Source organism: Schistocerca cancellata, chromosome 1 (assembly GCF_023864275.1).
Source record: "Schistocerca cancellata isolate TAMUIC-IGC-003103 chromosome 1, iqSchCanc2.1, whole genome shotgun sequence".
NCBI lineage: Eukaryota > Metazoa > Arthropoda > Insecta > Orthoptera > Acrididae > Schistocerca > Schistocerca cancellata.
Window position 1 is genome coordinate 714,252,750 of NC_064626.1, and position 22,898 is coordinate 714,275,647.

General features: G+C 39.7%; 1 protein-coding gene across 4 annotated transcripts in view; it reads right to left on the minus strand.

Moving 5' to 3' along the window:
- Window positions 1–22,898, minus strand: part of LOC126184979 (protein tramtrack, beta isoform-like) — a 393,339-nt gene that overhangs the window by 61,858 nt on the left and 308,583 nt on the right. Inside the window, exon 7 of one of the 4 annotated variants that reach the window (XM_049927690.1) lies at window positions 11,194–11,344. The exons of 2 other annotated variants lie outside the window; for them this stretch is intronic. In XM_049927690.1, coding sequence (XP_049783647.1) covers window positions 11,323–11,344 — 22 coding nt within the window. In that variant the 3' untranslated portion in view covers window positions 11,194–11,322. Of the gene's footprint in view, window positions 1–11,193; window positions 11,345–19,176; window positions 19,247–22,898 lie in introns of those variants that run through there. One more of the 4 variants, XM_049927699.1, reaches the window with a different exon arrangement.

Here is a 22,898-nt window from a genome sequence, read left to right on the forward strand (position 1 = left end):
GTGGTAGACTGTCTTTGCCATATCGCAGCTACCTCTGCCCAGCTAGACTTCAATAGAATCACTGATGCAGAAGTGACAGATGATGAGCTCAACAGCTTGTTTAACAAACCAGACAGCAGACCCCAATTGCAACACACTACCTGACATGACCAAACAAATTTGGTGTGATGTGTCAGACAGACAGATCCGACCAGTTGTCCCAGAGCCATATTGCAGAACAATATTTGACTTTCTCCTCAACCTTGCACATCCGGCTTTGTGCCCTGCTGTATGCCTCATCATGGAATTGTTTGTGTGGCCTAATATTAAAGAGGACCGTGCCACATGAACAAGGACTTGCATTCCACGCCAATGGGCAAAAACTGGCTGCCACACAAAGACCCCATTGGCTAAATTCCTGATTCCAAATGAGCAGTTCCACCACATCCACATTGACATCACAGGGCCACTCCTGGAACTGCATGGCTACCATTACATTCTATGAGTGATAGATCGTGTGACACAATGGGTGGAGGCCACACCCATTTCTGGCATATCAGCAGAGACAGTAGCAAAACTTTTTGTCAACAGTTGCAGAGCCAGATTCAGCTCCCTGGCCTCCTTAACAGTACACCAGGATCAGAAGTTCCAATCCCAACAGTTCAATGACTTATGCCCCCATGCGGATGCCACCAGTACCATGCAACTGCCTACTACCCCAATCCAATGGCCTTGGGTACAGTGTCATCGGACAACGAAAGATGCTCTTATGTGCCACTCAGAGTCATGGGTGGAGGCTCCTTCCATTGGTTCTCCTGGTCATTCGCTTGGCACATAAAAATGACCTTGACATGTCACTTGTCAAAATACTATACAAGGAGCCCCTCACTCTTCCAGCTGAATTCGTAGCACAAGGAACAGTCCTCACAGACAAGGATGTACTAGACTTTGTTGCGCACATGTGCACACATATACAAACCATCCATGTGCCACCCCCCTCCCATCATATGAAACAACGACTTTTCATTTGTAAAGACCTGGCCACATGTTCTCATGTGATAATACGTACAAACACAGTGAAACATACCCTACAATTGCCATTTACAGGACCACACTGAATGTTGAAATATGATACAAACACTTTTAATATAGTAATTGCTGGAAAACAAACAACAGTGTTGGTGAACTGGCTTAAACCAATGTGACTTACTGGATTTGTCACAACCGACACTTCCCAGCCCACCACCTCCTGCGCACATGCTAGTCAATTTACAAGTGTGTGCGAATCACCATGATTTTCTACCTGATGGCATATCCGTCACATTATTTGATACTGATCTTGTAGTTATCGCTACCTACGAGAACGTGCACTCAGGTGCAAGCACTGTCATACACTGTTTCATCCACACACTCTTGTCCCACCAGAAGTTGACATGTCAGGACTCACCTCCCATTTCTCAGCAGACGGTACACTCATTGTCACTGCACCAGTTACACTGCCACCAGCTCCGCAATGTGTCCTCTGTATGCAACAATGCAAGACAATGCCATCAACATGCATCACTCTTTAAAGGCCGCCACTGAGTCACCAACTATAAAAGACACCACCGAGGCTACTTCCTTATCTGCTAATGCTGCTGGTGGCAACCTGTTAATCACACCACTGACGTCGCGATTTGGGTGTGTCCTGCACCCTCCGGTGCACCTTGCTGACTATGATGTGCCTCCCATCACATTCACCATAACACAGCTGCCTACATCACTTACAACAGACGATGCCCCACCACAGTTTCTCCTCACATGAAATGAAGATCGTTGCCCTGCGAGGAAGTGGGAGTTAGTATGCTCTGTTTGCTTGTAATGTTTACACGCTTTATGTACATGTGCTTACTGACAAATAGTGTGGAAATTGTACAACTACACTGTGTCACTAATCTACTATCACACCACTGGTACCCCACATCTCACAAATGCATTGAGTCACATTGTGTATGTAATATCAATATCATGAAAAGGAAAGTTGCTTTTCACCATACAGTGAAGATACTGATTCACATATAGCCACAACAAAAAGACTGTTCCAAATAAGGCTTTCAGCCCGTAAGGCCTTTGTCAAAAATAGACGACACACACACACACACACACACACACACACACACACACACACACAAATGCACAACTAACACACATGACTGCAGTCTAAGGCAACTGTAGCCACTCTGTGAGCAGCAGCAGTACATGATGGGAGTGGTGGCTGGGTGGGGATAAGGTGGAGCCTAGGGTGGGGAGGGGGAGGGATAGTAGGGTAGGGGTGGCAGACAGTGCAGTGCTACTAGGGAGCATGCAGAGATGAGGTGGAGGGGGTAGGGCAGCTATATGCAGTTGGGAGGTTAGACGGAGGGCAGGGGAGAGGTGGGGAGATGGGGGTAGCAGAGAAGGAGAGAAGTAAAAAGACTAGGTGCGATGATGGAATGAGGGCTGTATATGAGGGGCGTTTGAAAAGTCCATGCAAAGTCTGAGAGATAGCATCAACAGCACGTATCGAGGTCATGTTTAGTTAGTAGCATCTTTGGAAAGAACACAAGCCAAGTTTCAGCCATATTGGTCGATTTCTTTGTGTTTGGCATTCTTGTGAATCAAGGAAGTCAAGTAATTGTCAAAAAATGGATGAACAATAATTTTGTGTGGTGATTAAACATTACTTTATGAAAGGCAAAACGCCTCAGGAGACTAAAGAGACAAACATTACGGTGACTCTGCACCTTCAATTAGAACAGGTTATAAGTGGTTTCAAAATTTCTGGAGTGGCCATATGGGCACAAGTGATGCTGAATTTTCTGGACGCCCTGTGGAGGTTACAAGGATTATAAGGTTGGGATCAGATTGTAAATGGTGGACTGCAATTCTTGCTGCGGATGTAAGGTCAGTTTGCACATTGAAGGACTTGGGGAATAATAGTGAGGCAAGGTTCGAGGATAAGAAATTCTGGAAAGTTGACAGGGGATGGTTTGGGGGCCTTGCGGGTGGATCATGGTTAGATGGAGGAGTGAACTGAGTTAGGCACTCGCTACTCCCATCATGAGCTGGTACTACTGATTTGTGTGTGTGTGTGTGTGTGTGTGTGAGTTCTGTTTTTGACGAAAGCTTTATTTAGAACAGACATTTTGTTGTACCTATCTGTGACTCAGGATTGTTGCTATATGGTGAGTACTAATTTTCCTTTTCATAATATTGTTACATTCCATCCCTGGATTTTCCATTGTTTAATATCAATACCTTCATTAGGTATGCAATAACAGATTAAACAAATTTTAGTTCATAAAAATAAAATTAGAATAAAGCAAGTCATCAGTCATTTATAATATCTTTTCTGGATATTTTATTTACCTGTTAAACTTACTGGTGAACTTCTGCTAAGTATGAGAAGTGCATTGCTACCCTATCTCAGAGTTTTGCTAGCCCAAAATGGCAACTAATAGGATTGTTGGAGGTAGCCAATCGCACAAGTGCTGGCTTCTAATGTGTCTCAAATAGGAGAGCCTGAGATTAACAGTGCCTACCATGCAGCATCATATGTTTTCTGGAATTCCCAAAAAATGGGATACACGTGCATCAATGCAGTGTTTATGTCATGAAATTAATGGATCAGCTTAAATCAGACATTGTAAGCCCATCCAATAACTGCAGTGGAACTAAAATTCATTTCACAATAAAAATCTTGTGTGCTCAATGTACTACACATATAGCTTTGCTTCATGTGAAAAGATTTGTAATAACCTTCAAGTATCATTTTTGATTGCCATTTTAAAATATATGTAACCTCAGTCACTCCAAATTTTCTCCCAGTAATTAATGCTCTTCCTGCACTTAGTTTAACAGTATGTACCTATTAAATTTGTTTCAATTTCAAGATTTTTCTGGAGTACATGCGTACCATTGACAAAACAGAAATAAAAGCACTATGTCTATCAGAGACAGCAAAGGAGTTGGAAGAGCAGTTGAACGGAATGAACAGTGTCTTGAAAAGAGGGTATAAGACGAACATCAACAAAAGCAAAATGAGGATAATGGGATGTAGTCGAATTAAATCGGGTGAAGCTGAGGGAATTAGATTAGGAAATGAGACACTTAGAGTAGTAAATGAGTTTTGCTATTTGGGGAGCAAAATAACTGATGATGGTTGAAGTAGAGAGGATATAAAATGTAGACTGGCAATGGCAAGGAAAGCGTTTCTGAAGAAGAGAAATTTGTTAACATCGAGTATTGATATAAGTGTCAGGAAGTCATTTCTGAAAGTATTTGTATGGAGTGTAGTCATGTATGGAAGTGAAACATGGACGATAAATAGTTTAGACAAGAAGAGAATAGAAGCTTTTGAAATGTGGTACTACAGAAGAAAGCTGAAGATTAGATGGGTAGATCACATAACTAATGAGGAGGTACTGAATAGAATTGGGGAGAAGAGGAGTTTGTGGCACAACTTGACTAGAAGAAGGGATCGGTTGGTAGGAAATGTTCTGAGGCATCAAGGGATCACCAATTTGGTACTGGAGGGCAGCGTGGAGGGTAAAAATCGTAGAGGGAGACCAAAAGATGAATACACTAAGCAGATTCAGAAGGATGTAGGCTGCAGTAGGTACTGGGAGATGAAGAAGCTTGTACAGGATAGAGTAGCATGGAGAGCTGCATCAAACCAGTCTCTGGACTGAAGACCACAACAACAACAACATGTCATACAGAGGCAGAAGCACTCAAATGTACACATTCACTTTTTTAGTGAGATAAATCTATATTTAGTTGGCTTCATTACTATAAAACATTTAATGATCACTTTATTTTTCTCATTTAAATAAGTGGTTTAGAGTCAGTTGTTCTGAGTGAACTGATTCTTAATATGCCACATGAAAAATTCTTTCAAAAATAAATACCAATTCCTGAATAGCAGTAGCTGCTACTGAAGAATGATCTAAGATGATATCTGCTGCACTTGCCCACCATCTGAAGAGTTGATCACTGCATGTCTCTTGAAGTCTCACACATTGGGCTTCATGTCAGATGGATTTTCAATTAGTACATACAATATTATTGAATACAGTGGCAGAATTCTCAGCACTTTGAACTTCTGTCAGTGAGTAACAGAGAAACTTGGAAATATGCTACTTCTTCTTAAATCACTCTTGGCATCAATGTTATTTTTTCCCTACTTGTCTGTTCCTGTTTTGTTAACAGTACACATATAACACTCATTCAAAATATCTTTATTACTTATTTAAGTGATGATATTCAGAACTTTCTTATTTCGTTTGTAATTTCTCAGTTAGTGAAGATAATCTTGTTTCCAAAAAAATATTCATGTTTTACTACATTTGCAAACCATGTGAATGTGAAATATTCTATAAGCAAGTAGTTGTTTGTTTCTAAATTAGTACAGATTATTTGAAAGTGTCCATTCTCCTATTTGTTACTCTTTCCAAAAATTTTGTATTTCAAAAATTATTTGTATTTGGAAGTTCCAGAACATTAATATCTTAAAATTTACTTCTTTTCATCACAATTCACTACCATAGTTCCATAACCCCAATTTCTGTTTGTCCAAAAATGCAAATTTGCATAAAAATAACTTGTCGGTTAGTTAATTATTCCAATCAGAAAATTTCACGTTGTCTAAACTTTTTGGTGGGTTTGAAAATCCTTGTGTATCTTAAAATCAACCTCATAAATAGTACCTATTATTTTTAGCGTTTTCTGGATATCCTCTATTAGTTAAACAAACTTACATCACTGACTGTCGTCTCTGTTTCTTTTCATTTTCCTGAGTTTTATGTTACTACCTATGTAACATGTTACAAGCTTGTATTTCAGGAAATTGTTATTTTCAATATTATGCTCATGTATAAAGAGGCATAACATATAAAATCTTAGACAGTCGAATCCTGCCTCGGGCATGGATGTGTGTGATGTCCTTAGGTTAGTTAGGTTTAATTAGTTCTAAGTTCTAGGCGACTGATGACCTCAGAAGTTAAGTCGCATAGTGCTCAGAGCCATTTGAACCATTTTTTTTTAGACAGTCGAAATTCAGCATTTAATACATTAATATCATTTGATTACTTATTATTACATTGAAATCATGTAGTTATGAGTAAGACCTCACTATGTAACTTTTCAGCCCTGGACTACTAGTGTAACTGCAAACTTCACTTGTTTCTCAATCAGTTAACTCCATGCTGTTAAAATGTGAAGTCAGTATGTTTATCAGAGTCATGTAAAGGAATATGTTAATTTGCCACTAATGAACTTCGTGAATGTTTTTCAATTAGTGTAATTTGCTGATCTGGTTCAAATACAGAGACTCACATATATCACAGAGTTGAACATCAGAAAAGGAATATTATGTGGCATAAATATGGAAAAAGTGAAAATCATTTGCTACTGTGTTGTGTATTTAATTTAACGAATGTCCACTAGGACTATTTATAGCAGGAGGATGACCTAAAATGGTAGGTTACGTTGCACCAGGTCCATGTCAGTTGAGTTACAGGTGGATTGTTAATAAATTTAATTCTGACTTGTCAAAATTGATATACACCATTCTACTTGTGCTAAAATGCGGCTACAATAATAGTACACAGGTACAGAGTTGTTCATACATTTATTTCTCCTGTAATGATTATCATCCAACAAAAGTTACGTGAGCAAGAAATATGCACAAAGGAATGCCATGCACATCTTCACTGCAGATGAACACAATGATATTAACAGAAAATTTGCTATACTGAAAGAAGACCTCCCAATATTTTCAAAAGAATGTAGTGTTTCCAAGATGTAATCACTCAAAATCATACATTTCTTACTCCATCTTTGACCCAATCTTGGCATACATGTTTGTTATATTGCCTTCAGTAGGAAAAGAAGTCATGTATGATTCCTGCTTTGAATTTCTGGATGTGGCAGTATCTGACTATGAAATATTCCTGAAAAACCTTCCCATAATAGTGAAGTCTTCAGTAATTAGTTCAACAGGACACACCGGTACAACCAAATTGGAGAAGAGATACTGTGATTTATAAAGGTGAGTTTCTGAAAAAGTAAGAAATTGCACTTTTTGTCAGTGATCTCAAATACAAATACCTGACATTTAGTTATAGATTTTAATGTTAATATGACTAATAAATCAGACCATTGGCCCCATTCATGTAGTAAACAGACAATGAGTTGAACTGCAGTGTGAGTTGGTGTGTCTGTCATGATTCTGATGTAAATTCTTGATATTTCTTTTTTAATGTCAATCACCCACGGTGAGTTCTTATGAAAGGTGCACTGAAAGAAACGGATGGGAAAAAGAGTTTTTCTGATGTCTGTTACACCAAGACTTCTAAAAATTACTCAGTTTTTGTACCAGAAGCATAGAAACTGGATAAATTTAGTGGACATGTCAGCATCAGATGTTTTTATGTTGACGTTTTTCAAAACACTTCTGTTATGTCTTGACAGTACATACAGTATATACAGGGTGTTTCAAAAATGACCAGTATATTTGAAACGGCAATAAAAACTAAACGAGCAGCGATAGAAATACACCGTTTGTTGCAATATGCTTGGGACAACAGTACATTTTCAGGCAGACAAACTTTCAAAATTACAGTAGTTACAATTTTCAACAACAGATGGCGCTGCAAGTGATGTGAACGATATAGAAGACAACGCAGTCTGTGGGTGCGCCATTCTGTACGTCGTCTTTCTGCTGTAAGCGTGTGCTGTTCACAACATGCAAGTGTGCTGTAGACAACATGGTTTATTCCTTAGAACAGAGGATTTTTCTGGTGTTGGAATTCCACCGCCTAGAACACAGTGTTGTTGCAACAAGACGAAGTTTTCAACGGAGGTTTAATGTAACCAAAGGACCGAAAAGCAATACAGTAAAGGATCTGTTTGACAAATTTCAACGGACTGGGAATGTGACGGATGAACGTGCTGGAAAGGTAGGGCGACCACGTACAGCAACCACAGAGGGCAACGTGCAGCTAGTGCAGCAGGTGATCCAACAGCGGCCTCGGGTTTCCATTCGCCGTGTTGCAGCTGCAGTCCAAATGACGCCAATGTCCACGTATCGTCTCATGCGCCAGAGTTTACACCTCTATCCATACAAAATGCAAACGCGGCAACCCCTCAGCGCCGCTACCATTGCTGCATGAGAGACATTCGCTAACGATATAGTGCACAGGATTGATGACGGCGATATGCATGTGGGCAGCATTTGGTTTACTGACGAAGCTTATTTTTACCTGGATGGCTTCGTCAATAAACAGAACTGGCGCATATGGAGAACCGAAAAGCCCTATGTTGCAGTCCCATCGTCCATGCATCCTCAAAAAGTACTGGTCTGGGCCGCCATTTCTTCCAAAGGAACCATTGGCCCATTTTTCAGATCCGAAACGATTACTGCATCACACTATCTGGACACTCTTCGTGAATTTGTGGCGGTACAAACTGCCTTAGACGACACTGCGAACACCTCGTGGTTTATGCAAGATGGTGCCCGGCCACATCGCACGGCTGACGTCTTTAATTTCCTGAATGAATATTTCGATGATCGTGTGATTGCTTTGGGCTATCCGAAACATACAGGAGGCGGCGTGGATTGGCCCACCTATTCGCCAGACATGAACCCCTGTGACTTCTTTCTGTGGGGACACTTGAAAGACCAGGTGTACCGCCAGAATCCAGAAACAATTGAACAGCTGAAGCAGTACATCTCATCTGCATGTGAAGCCATTCCGTCAGACACGTTGTCAAAGGTTTTGGGTAATTTCATTCAGAGACTACGCCATATTATTGCTACGCATGGTGGATATGTGGAAAATATTGTACTAGAGAGTTTCCCAGACCGCAGCGCCATCTGTTGTTGACAATTGTAACTACTGTAATTTCGAAAGTTTGTCTGCCTGAAAATGTACTGTTGTCCCAAGCATATTGCAACAAACGGTGTATTTCTATCGCTGCTCGTTTAGTTTTTATTGCCGTTTCAAATATACCGGTCATTTTTGAAACACCCTGTACGAGGTACTAGTGGCTTAATATAATAGGTACCATAATAAAGATGCACAATCATATACTACTTGAGTTTGATGAAAACCTTACCAATTTTTTTTTGAAATTCATTAACTTTTACATTAGCCATTACAGACAAGACTTCAAAGTCAATTATGAAAGGCACAAAACTAAAACTTCAGGCACACAGATGAAATTTCTCACTTTTGAAGTTGCAGAGAAACATGCAAAATGTGTACTCATGTGGTATATTCAGTTTATCATGACATATATCATCAGAAAACTTCTACAATTCATATATTGTATAGGAAAAATATTAGCTCGTTTGCTGCATGTGAACCATCATGTTTCCTATTGCACCATTCAGAATATGTGCAGATTAACAGAGACATTGTAAAAATAGAAAAAAAATTAATGCAAAACACAAAATCCACAACAATGATGCATTTTTATAGGGAAAGAAACAATACTATCTTCCCAGCATACTGTTATTTTAGGAAGGTAAAGGAGGAGGTGTATAATGTAAGGACGGTACACTTAAATGAATGCACAATGCATGCTCTCTGACATATGAAAATGAATGTCTAGAAAGAATAAAGTGTTGTTGTCTGCCAGAATAAATTATGTTAATGGGAACAAAACATGATTAGGAATGTCAATAACAATAAAACAGAGAGACTTCAATATGAAAACACCCTAGCACTCCTGAACAAATGTGCAGTGTCATTAATTGATTACTATATTGTAAAACAAGAGTAACAGTTTTACAGTAAAAAGTGCTACCATCCGTTGGCAGTATTCTGTTAATGCTCAGAACTGGAGAGAGCTACATGAATATAAAGTGTACTTCAAAAAGATTTCAGAGATGTGAGGAGGAAAGTAACTTTTCTTCTGCACTATACATGACTGGGTGATTTTGTGATAAGAAAAGTAACTTTTCTCTTGTACAATATGTGACGGGATACTAATTAATGAGAGGTAGAGAATTAGGATGTCTGCCTCTGTAGCTGAGTGGTCAGCTTAGCAGACTGCCATGCAGAGATCCCAGGTTCGATCCCCAGTACTGCCAAGGATTTTTCCTTGGTGAAAGGACTGGTACGGGGTGCACTCACCCTCGTGATGCCAATTGAGGAGTTACTTGACTGTACAGTAGTGACTCCACAGTCTGGAAAGTCTGCAAAGCAGTCAGGAGAGTGATTTACTGACCACATGCCCCTCCATACTACATGACATGCCAGCTGGTTGACGACCCTTGGGCCTTCACAGCCTGGATGAGGAGCTCATTTATAGAATTAGGATATGGATGCACAACTGGATCTCCATCATAAGATTGTTGCTTTTCCTTCTTTTGCTTTAAGGTGTGAAAAACTCAGATAGAAATTAAGCACTTTAAAAGACAGTTCAGAATAAGATACAACTGTAGTGCAGATACATTATTATTGATAGTACCAGCTGGCACAGAAATGGCCACTACTCTAACTCTGCTTGTGTTGAATAATTTATGCACTAGGTGACTCACTAAACAAACTATGTTAAGGTACTCTCATTAGGTACTTCAATTACTGACTGACTCATAAACTGATGATCTTATTCTAATCAAATTACTGCAACACTGGAGACCCAGAAATGAACACTGATTAATTAAATGTAACTGAAAGTAAAGCAAATGTTTCTTTTTTATGTAACAAATATTTACAAAAAGCAATTCTAATAGTGATATAAACAGCAACAAAGATAATTTTAGTAAAGTGTCATCATTAAATAAACATAAATTTTTGAGCTAGGCCAGCAAATAAAAATTAGATAATGCTACAATGTTTTTGGTACTTTGTGAACTATTTTGGCTTATATAACAAGACTTTTTTCTTTAAAAACATCTGATATTTGTACAAATGATATTCTTTAATTTATAAAAAGTCATAATGGTGGCCACACATTAGCCTCCAGGTCATGAACTGATTACATTTAAAGGAACAAGATAACACAGTGACTCCACACAAAACATACATTTATGACAAAGATTTTTACATCGGTTCCCTGCAGACACTCAAAAACAGAAAGTATTTATTGTTCAGAGATGATAACTAGACACTTGTAAAGTGCGCAGGGAATGTCAGGTGCTTTGTCCGGTAGTGGTAGCGAAGCGAGTCACTCCGTGAAAACACACTGGGGCAGTGTGCACAACGATATTGGCCAGGAAAGTGAACATGATAGTGATTCCACAGATGTGACACAGCTTTACCACACAATTTACACGTGTGAGTGATACTGCCTGCCACTTGCTCAAACAAATTCCTATAGTTCCAAGCCCTTATTCCTGCAATGAGGAAACACTATTTCAGACAGGTCAAAATGTATTTCTCTTCCATGAAAATGCATCCAGTTTGTATAACTACAATCCATGAAGCAGCATAGAAATTACCAAATTACAGTATCTGTTTTATAATCATATAGGCACAAATTAGATAAGAAATTACACATAATAATAATAATAACATGAAAATTAGTGTCTCTATGTTATTAGGAAACTGATAGGAGCTATTTACACTTCATACTACAGATATAATACTAGGATGAAAGAAAAACCTGAATGTTACTACCAAGAGGGAAGAAAGCATCAAAAATACATGAAAGACACATTAGTTATACTATACAAACAACATACAGGGATTCTTTTATTGGGGCAGAATTGGAAAACTGTCACTCTTCACAAGGTATCAGCTTGTAGATCTAAAACCTCTAAAATTTTGAAAAATATGATTATGAAATGAGAGTGTTGTTTTTTGCTGGTGTTGACAGCATAATCACAGAATGTTCATTCATTTATAAGTTTATAAGGAATGTGCCCCATACCGTCCCCCCCGCCTACCCACTATTATTTTACACAAGTAGCACTAAGTGCCTACAGCCAGTGGCTATTCTGTATATGAATGGATATGGACAAACACCTCACTAGTTCAATGTGGGATGGCGACTGCAGTATTACCATGAGTTGCAGTAACAGCCAGGCATTGCATTTATTTCATGCTTCAGTGTTGCTTGGAGAAGCAGGGTGCAATGCTGAGTAAAGAGCATATCACGACAATACTGATGACATCACAGTGAACAAAAGATGTACAAAGATATGTCAAAAACAGATTATTCTCTTGTTGTGCTGTCATATGTCACCATAAAATTTACACTGAGATTGAGACTCAAGTAATCATTGCAACATTCCTGGAGAAAGTACTGTTCATGATGAAGATATTTGTATAATAGTGCAAGAACATGCATCACAATGAATGGAAAAGTATCGTATTTATTTATGTATTTACAGAGTATGCTAAGTTCTGTGCTTCCAATGCCTACTGCAAAATATGAAGAAGAAATCTGAGTTTTTTTAGAATACATGGTCATGAAGAAATAAAACAGTGCAACCTACTACATAATATCAGCTAGTCAGAGCTAGCAGACAAATTAGTTACTAACATCAGTGATATTTACATTACTGTGTTCTAGGAAAATCATCCAGAACAATTACTGCTGGAAGTTAATTAAATTGATGAATAAAAATAAACTGAATTATTGAAGAAGATTTAAGATTTTTAATCAGAGATTTACAGGAAATTGTCACTTTTGCCACTGATAATTGATTCAGTAGTGAAGGCCCAAGTAATCACAAGCATTACAAGTGTTGAAACTAGAAATAGTTTGTCAACTGAAATTAAATAAATTAAATAAAAATATAAATGTTGCCAAATAATTTAATAAAGCTGTAACTTGGGAGACTGTTGGCCAGAACTACAAAGGACTATGACTGTGTCATCAGATCCTATGCCACAGCAAGCAGCAGCAATATCAGGAGATTAGTTGAAAATTTATTATCTTTTAAGTGGCATGCCAGTAACAACTCAGAAAAAGGAGGAAATTTTTAAAGCCACATCTGAGATGAATACTTGACTAGAAAATGTAGATTTAAAAGCAGATTTAAAGGCTCAAAGAGATGAATTAAAAGTCAAATTACAAGTAACTAACTAGAAATTTGATTAATATACGAGGATAATCCCAATAGTAAGGTCTCCTGTTTTCTTATAAGTACATAGACCTGTTTATTTCTACAATGGTTTACATCAGTTTACAGCTTGAATATTTAGCTATTTTTTGACATAATCACCATCTCTGTCAATGCATTTTTGTAGATGCTGTGGCAGTTTTTGTATGCCCATGACATACCAGCTCACTGCCATGCTGTTCATAAAGTTATGAACCTCTTCTTTCACCTTGTAGAAATAAACTGGTCTATGTATTTATTAAAAAACAGGAGACCTCATTTTTGGGATTACCCCTGGATCACAGAGTCTCATAAAGAAAACTTAGAAATAATAATAAAATATTGAATTGGAAAATACCATCTTAAATAAAGCAGGAGAGTTACATTCTGATGTATCTGCACAGTCTGATTTGATCATAGATCCATCAAACATATATGCTATTGATTTAAATACAGTATTAATAAAAATCGTACAGTGGAAATGTTGAGTAACAAAGCACAACAAAAAGACTGCTAATTGTCCACTTTGTCAACTTTAGAGGTAACAATTAACACACCTCTTTTGTCAGACTTTGTAGCTGATAACCCTATTTGGGAAAGATTATTTGATTTTAATGCCTGGTGGAAATCAAACTGGTGGAACATTTATGTGGCAGATTTTAGTCAACAGTTTGGAAATAATTGATTTTAGTTGTCTACTAGCATTTGGCTGACTGCCATGTGGGGGACCTAGGTCTGATTCTGCCAGGAATTTTTTCTTGGCGAGGAAATTGGTGTTGGATGCACTTAGCCTCGTGGCACCAACTGAGGAACAACTTGACTGATTAATAACAGTTCCAAGGTCAAGAAATCTGACAATGTCTGGAAGAGCAGTGTGCTGACCACATGCCACTCCATACCATATCTGATTACACCTTTGGCAGAGGATGACATGGTAGTGGGTTGGGTCCGATTGATCTATCCATGGCTAAAATGTAAAACTTTACCAAAAAAAAAGAGAAGCAATTGGAGTTAATTTAAATGATATAAGACTAAGTTCAAATGACTTAGTGTTAACATTTAGTGAAATGATTACATACAAAAAGGACAGAGTCAGGTTTGGCTATACATCTATGTTTGAATGCGAAGTTACAAGGGGCGACTGAAAAGTTTCTGTTTGAATACTGCACAGTCCATAATCAGTATGCCAATCAGGAAAAGTGCTGCCAAAGCAGAGTTACCAAACACTTCTTCTTCTTCTTCTTCTTCTTCTTCTTCTTCTTCTTTCTTGGCTCTAAAGCTCATGATGAGCCTTGGCCTCTTCTACAATTTACTTCCATCTCTCTCAGTCCTTTGCCAATACTCTCCACTTTCTATAGCCCATCTTCCTAAGATCTTCAATTACTCCATCTTCCCATCTGGCTCTTGGTCAACCACGTCCTCTCTGCCCTCCTGGCTTTCCTTGTAATATTCTTTTTGGTACTTCTGTATCATTCATGCGACCCACATGTCCTGCCCACCTCAGTCTGGATGATTTCACTATCCTTCTGATGGGTTGGTCTTTGTATATGGTATACAACCCATGGTTGTATCTCCTCCTCCATCTTCCTCTTTCACAGATTGGGCTGATAATTCGTCTAAGTACCTTTCTTTCAAATGCATCAAGTGTTTCAATATCTTTAGCTGTTAATGTCCAGAGTTACTAAACTCAGCCTTCCAAACTGCCTTCAAAAAAGAAGATAAAGTAAATATTCCAGAACTTGAATCAAGAACAGCTGCCAACATGAGTAACACAGAAGTAAATATCCTCAGAGTAGTGAAGCAACTTAAATCACTAAATAAAAGCAAGTCTTCTGGTCCAGACTGTATGCCAGTTAGGTTCCTTTCAGAGTATGCTGGTGCAGTCGGCCCATAATCATATACAATTGTTCGCTCACCGAAAGATATGTACCAAGACTGGAAAGTTGCAGAGGTCACACCAATATTCAAGAAAGGTAGTAGGAGTAATCCGCTAAATTACGGGCCCATATCGTTAACATCGATATGCAGCAGGATTCTAGAACATATATTGTGTTCGAACATTATGAATTACCTTGAAGAAATCAGTCTATTGACACACAGTCAACATGGGTTCAGAAAGCATCATTCCTGTGAAACACAACTAGCTCTTTATTCACATGAAGTGTTGAGTGCTATTGACAAGGGATTTCTGGTTGATTCTGTATTTCAGGATTTCTGGAAGGCTTTTGATGCTGTACCACACAAGCAGTTTGTAGTGAAATTGCGTGTTTATGGAATATCATCTCAGTTATGTAACTGGATTTGTGATTTCCTGTCAGAGAGGTCACAGTTTGTAATAATTGATGGAAAGTCATCGAGTAAAACAGACGTGATTTCTGGTGTTCCCCAATGTAGTGTTATAGGCCCTTTGCTGTTCCTTATCTATATAAACGATTTTGGAGACAATCTGAGCAGCTGTCTTCGGTTGTTTGCAGATGATGCTGTCCTTTATTGACTAATAAAAGCATCATAAGATCAAAACAAACTGTAAAGCGATTTAGAAAAGATATCTGAATGGTGCGAAAAGTGGCAATTGACCCTAAATAACAAAAAGTGTGAGGTCATCCACATCAGTGCTAAAAGGAATTCATTAAACTTCGGTTACACGATAAATCAGTCTAATCTAAAAGCCGTAAATTCAACTAAATACCTAGGTATTACAATTACGAACAACTTAAATTGGAAGGAACACAAAGAAAATGTTGTGGGGAAGGCTAACCGTTTTATTGGCAGGACACTTAGAAAATGTAACAGACCTACTAAGGAGACTGCCTGCACTACACTTCTCCATCCTCTTTTAGAATACTGCTCCACAGTGTGGGATTTCTACCAGGTAGGACTGACAGAGTACATCGAAAAAGTTCAAAAAAAGGCAGCACGTTTTGTATTATCGCGAAATATGGGAGAGAATGTCACAGAAATGATACAGAATTTGGGCTGGAAATCATTAAAAGAAAGGTGTTTTTCGTTGCAATGGAATCTTCTCACGAAATTCCAATCACCAACCTTCTCCTCCAAATGCAAAAATATTTTGTTGACACCGACCTACATAGGGAGAAATGATCACCACGATAAAATAAGGTAAGTCAGACCTCGTACAGAAAGATATAGGTGTTCATTCTTTCCATGCGCTGTATGAAATTGGAATAATAGAGAATTGTTAAGGTGGTTTGATGGCACTTGAGTATGATTTGCAGAGTATCCATGTAGATGTAGATGAAAATCACCAAGAGCATGGAGAAAATCATCCCACCAATGCACCAGGTTGAAGACAGGCACTTGGTAAAACACCGTGTTCTGCTGTGTGAAGAGGTCCATAATTGTCTGCTGCACATCCTCATCTGACAGGAATTATTGACTCTTCAAGGCCTGTTTTAAGGGACTGAAGGTGAGATAATCGCATGGGGAGAGATCAGGATTGTAGGGTGGATGCTCGAGTGTCTCCAACTTGAGTTGGCATAATTTCTGTGTTACAAAATTTGCAGAATAGAGACATGCATTATTCTTAAGCAGCAGCATGGAAGCTAGCACACCATTCCATAATACTGGATTGACAGACATGCTGCCTCATACATATTCTTCATTGTCCTGTGAATGTCTACTGGCATCTGTCTTTCAGCAGCAAAGAAAAGAATAACAGTATGTTGCCCCTGTTTGGATTCGTTGGGTTATAATGTCACCGTACTTCATTTTCCCCACTTATCGTATGCACATTGGAAACACATAATGCCACAATAATCCCTTACCTACATATTGATGTTTACATACTCACTTCAGAGTCATGCTAAGTTGCATATATGCTGCAGCAACATCCTCAAATGAGAACTTTTTGGTCACCCCTTACACATCAAATAGTGATTTTAAATATTTGTGGAAAATCAAAAAGAAATAAAAAGGGAAGTTTGAAGTGGAACGTTGACAGCCTCATACATATACTAAGCAAACTAAGGTACATGGTTTACAAAATCGTTTGTCAGAATACTCTCTTCGATCCCACAGTCATGCACTGATTACAATTACATGTCATTAATCTCAGTGGGTTCTCAGTCTGTTTGAACTATGTAGAGCAATGTTTACAACACTGTAGTTGGTCATTATAGTACTTCATATTTTAATTTATGTATAGTAATTCTTCACCTTTTACTATTCTATCTCCTATAGTTTCTTCTACTATTGTTATTATGCTAGAACTATAAGGTACTAGGATATGGTTTAGTTACAACCGGGAAAATGTTTTCTCTCAGAGGCACTGTTCACAACTTCTGAGTAGAAATAATTAAGCAAGGGCAACTTTAAACTGCCACTTTTTGGTTTAAAAGCAACTGTTAATACTAGTTTTTGGTGTAGTATTTTGTGTGATGTGTTATGTCATAAGTGCAGTAAGACTGTAGTACACTCTTTCAAAAGTGCCACACGCTGTTCAGGAAACAATAGTTCACATCCACAAAATAACCTACACTAAAATTCTGTACAGGGTTCGGAAACTTTGGGGTCCTCACAACTCAAGTCTGTATTCCTGTGCCCTGAAGACCACAGCACTTTGGCTCCACACTGTCCCTCCACATCCAAATGTGGCAGGTTCTATTTTGTCATACTAGTAGACATACTCTTTGCACAACTTCCAACACATGCTTATGTTGCAAGAGAGTCATAATTACCAGAGTATTGAGTATTTTGGAGCCCTGTATGTTCATTTTATATTGGCAGAGTCATACCTATCAGTGGTCTGAGTGTTTTTGCAGTCAAATATGCTTACATTATGTTGACAGCGTCATACTTATTGGATGTACTATTTTATCTGTTCATAAATGCTTGTAACATAAGGATTGTTTTGGCAACAGGTAGTTGCTTTTATCATATGAAGGGGTCATACATAAATATGCAGAGGAAATTATTTGCTGCAAAATATATTGTCAAGCGTTCTGTTCCGCTGGTTGTACTTTGAAGTGTGAATGGAAATATTTCCTGCACCACACATACACATGACTTACGATACACCAACAATGTGAATAAGATTTACTTATATAGCCGCAAGAATGCTACCCTCTAACCGGGTTTCCTAGCCAATTATGAGTACAAATAACTCATACAACCATAAAATAAACACAAACAATACAGTTATAACATAGATATTGCTCTGCTCTTGCTGATACTTATTTTAGTGCTTTTTTATTTGAGTGAGATGAAAATAGATGTTACTGCAAAGCCACAGCCACACAGACCCAGCATTATAATGTGCAGATATTAGTGACATAATGTTGAGGAGAGAAAGAAAGGGTGGAAACTAATACATTTAGATTAAGTCCAATGATGTGCTAACATCCAGATTAGATCCAAATGAGACCATTAATGTCCATATCACACAGTTGGTGTCATTTTTGACAAACCAATTGAATTCCGTAAATAGGGATGGGAAGTTGCCAATCAGGTATTGGTTCTCAATGGTGCAGGAGTAAGTAATCTCAAAATAAATTAGTAAAGGGAAGGGAAGAGAAGTATATACTTACAAGCAGGATGTGCACCCTTTTATAGATTTATGGAGTGAATAAGGTAGCTGTATCAATGAAGGATGATCTGCACCCTGAATATGTGTGTGTGTGTGTGTAACGTTATAAGGTGTGTGAGTGTACGTCTGCAGAAGGGGGTGTCACCGCTAGTTCCAATAGAGTTCGAATACTGCTGCATTTGAGGTTTACTCAAGGGGCGAGGGGTGGGGGGGGTGGGGGGGGTGGGGAGGGGGGAGGGACGACCTACCTGAGTTGTAGTAGACAAAGACATGTACTGCATTAGAAAATAATTAACAAAGATATAAGTGCCTGAACTTCACAGCAGACATAATTTGTTGATATGAACTGTGACAGAGATTCCAAAAATCATTGGGTCATTGACAAGTAATAACTCTTTGGTTATGATGTTATTGCCACCAAAGTATTAAAGTCTGGTGTTGACTTGGTACCATCTCCTTTGAGTTACTTTTGTAATCAATGAGTCAATGCATATTTACTCAATGATCCCTAATGGATTCTCCACAGATCAGATGAATTTGGTGGCCAAGACATCCATGTGAGTTCACTATCATCCTCTTCAAACCACTATAGAATGATTCTGGCCTTGTGCCACAGACAGTTATCCTGCTGGAAGGTTCCATCGCTGTCGGCAAAGACATCAAGTCATCAAACAATGGAAAATCCAGGATGGAATGTAACAATATGAGAGAAGGAAAGTTGCTACTCACCATATAGCGGAGATGCTAAGTCATGATAGGCACAACAAAAGAGATTCACACAATCATAGCTTTCGGCCATTAAGACCTTTGTCAGCAGTAGACACACATACACACATGCACACACACACTCATGCAAGCACAACTTGCACACACGTCTGCAGTCTCAGAGAGCTGAAACTACACTGCGAGCAGCAGCACCAGTGCATGATGGGAGTGGCGACTGGGTGGCGATAAGGAGGAGGCTTGGGCGGGGAGGGGGAGGGATAGTATGGTGGGAGTGACGTACAGTGAAGTGTTGCAGGTTAGGCGAAGGGTAGGAGAGAAGGTGCGCAGGAGGGAGGAGGTAAGTAGCGGAAAGGAGAGAAATAAAAATAAAAATAAATTAAAAGACTGGGTATGGTGGTGAAATGATGGCTGTGTAGTGCTGGAATGGGAACAGGGAGGGGGTTGTATGGGTGAGGACAGTGACTAACAAAGGTTGAGGCCAGGAGGGTTACAGGAACATAGGATGTATTGCAGGGAAAGTTCCCACATGTGCAATTCAGAAAAGCTGGTGTTGGTGGGAAGGATCCATATGGCACAGGCTGTGAAGCAGTCATTGAGGTGAGGGGTATCATGTTTGGCAGTGTGTTCAGCTACAGGGTGGTCCACTTGTTTTTTGACCAGTTTGTCGGTGGTCATTCATGCGGACAGACAGCTTCTTGGTTGTCATGCCTACATAGAATGCAGCACAGTAGTTGCAACTTAGGTTGTAAATCACATGACTGGTTTCACAGGTAGCCCTGCCTTTGATGGGACAGGTGATGTTAGTGACCGGACTGGAGTAGGTAGTGGTAGGAGGATGTATGGGACAGGTCTTGCATCTAGGTCTGTTACAGGGGTATGAGCCATGAGGTAAGGTATTGGGAGCAGGGGTTGTGTAAGGATGGACGAGTATATTGTGTATATTCGTGGACGGCGGAATACCACAGTAGGAGGGGTGGGAAGGATAGTGGGTAGGACACTTCTCATTTCAGGGCACGACGAGAGATATTTTTTCCCATTTTTGCACCACCATGGATCCTTGCTCCTTCCATCTGCGTCAATACAGAAAAGTTTCCTTATCCTTAGCCAGATCCCAGTCCCACATACTGTTCCTGTGTTGTTGCTTGGCTCATGAAATCCCTGCTAATGGCCTCACCATCAAATTACCCATCTCTGGTGCCACCCCTCCTTCCACAATGACCTCCACCTGTTCAGATTCTGCCAATCCTTAGCCCTCACCAACAAAGTCCTGCAAAACCATATCAACCAAGCCCAATCCTTCTTGCAGTACCTTCTTTCCACCCACAAAATTCTCCTGCTATGTAATCCCAAATTCCTGGAACCCATAACACACATTGAAACTCTTGCCCTGCAGGAACCTGAGCAACATGCACAACGCCACCTCTAAAAGCTCTCCATCCTGCTCACTTCCTACTCCCGCCTTGGAGTACCACTGTCCACCACTTCTACAACAACCTCCAAACCTCCCCCATGCCCCCTCATAGTTGACAAACCTTGTCTTGCAGACCTACTACACTTACCCATCCCTCCAAAACTCCCTCTCACCACCACACAGAACTCAAAACCCAAACAGACCTGCAACACAGTCATGAACCTTTCCTCTAGAAGCCTTAGTCCCACAGAAATATCAGTCCTTTCTAAAGGCCTCACCTTTTCCCCACTCCTAAATTCAACCATGCAGGACTAGTTAAAGACCTTGTTTCTTTCTCCCGGTCCCTACAGACCTGTCCTCCTACCACTACCTACTCCAGTCCAGTCACTAACATCACCTATCCCATCAAAGGCAGGGCTACCTGTGAAACCAGTCAAGTGATTTACAAGCTAAGCTGCAACCACTGCGCTGCATTCTATGTAGGCATGACAACCAAGAAGCTGTCTGTCCGCATGAATGACCACCGACAAACTGGTCAAAAAACAAGTGGACCACCCTGTAGCTGAACACACTGCCAAACATGATACCCCTCATCTCAATGACTGCTTCACAGCCTGTGCCATATGGATCCTTCCCACCAACACCAGCTTTTCTGAATTGCACATGTGGGAACTTTCCCTGCAATACATCCTATGTTCCTGTAACCCTCCTGGCCTCAACCTTTGTTAGTCACTGTCCTCACCCATGCAGCCCCCTCCCTGTTCCCATTCCAGCACTACACAGCCGTCATTTCACCACCACACCCAGTCTTTTAATTTATTTTTATTTTTTTTTCTCTCCTTTCCGCTACTTACCCCCTCCCCCCTCTGCACCTTCTCTCCTACCCTCCGTCTAAACTGCAACACTTCACTGTCCGTCACTCCCACCATACTATCCCTCCCCCTCCCTGCCCCAGCCTCCTCCTTTCCCCCACCCAGTCGTCACTCCCATCATGCACTGGTGCTCCTGCTTGCAGTGTAGTTTCAGCTCTCTGAGACTGCAGACGTGTGTGCAAGTTGTGCTTGCATGAGTGTGTGTGTGCGTGTGTGTATGTGTGTCTACTGCTGACAAAGGCCTTAATGGCCAAATGCTATGATTGTGTGAATCTTTTTATTGTGCCTATCGTGACTCAGCATCTCCATTATATGGTGAGTAGCAACTTTCCTTCTCTCATATTGTTACATCAAGTCATCAAGTATATAGGGATGTAGATGGTCTACAGTAATGTTCACATAGTCCACAACTGTCTCAATGCCTTCTGTTACTACAATAGGGCCCCATGAGAGCTCAGGCAACTGCCCCCATAATCAGTACTGCCACCACATGTCTGCCTCTGTGGCACATTGCATATTTTGAGCAGCTGTTTATGTATCTGGACATGACAACCAAGCTGGTGTAACAAGAAATCTGAGTCATCTGAAATGCAACATGTTTCCATTGATCTACAGTCAAATCTTGAGGATCCTGTGCTCAAAGCCATCATAATCGATGATGCTGTTGGGTTACTGCAGGAAGACATAGTGTTTGTCTAATGTGGAGCCACATGTTCAGCAGCGTACAATGAATGGTTGGCACTCAAAACACTTACGCCTGTGCCAGTATTGTACTTCATCATCATATCTTCCAAAAATCACTACCCATCCTGCTTTATACAGTGGACAAGCTAATGACCTCCATGTTCTTTGATGAGGCTCATGGTTTCACTGTCCTTCAATCACTTTCCATAGGTGGTCATGACAGCAGCAGCTGACCAGTTTCACTGTTTACAACGTGCTTGTTCCCAGGTGCCAGACCATAACAATTTACCCTTTGTCAAAGTCAGTGAGTTTTCCAATCTGCTGCCTGTATCATCCCTAGAAAGATTCTTCATATGTCTCTGCTCCTCTTATATACTTTCCTACTGCATCATGTGTCTGGAACACCAACAGGTGGCACTGAATCTCACAGTGGACAGTGATCATGTTGTTTTGGCTTATAAGCATTTTGTGTGAAAATCATAAAGAACAACTTGGAAAAACCTCTTTGAGGATCTAGGGATGTTTACTTTACTTCCCAATACATTTATATCCTAATGGTATTTACAGTTAATAGCAAGAATGAATTTATTTATGCATTTGTTT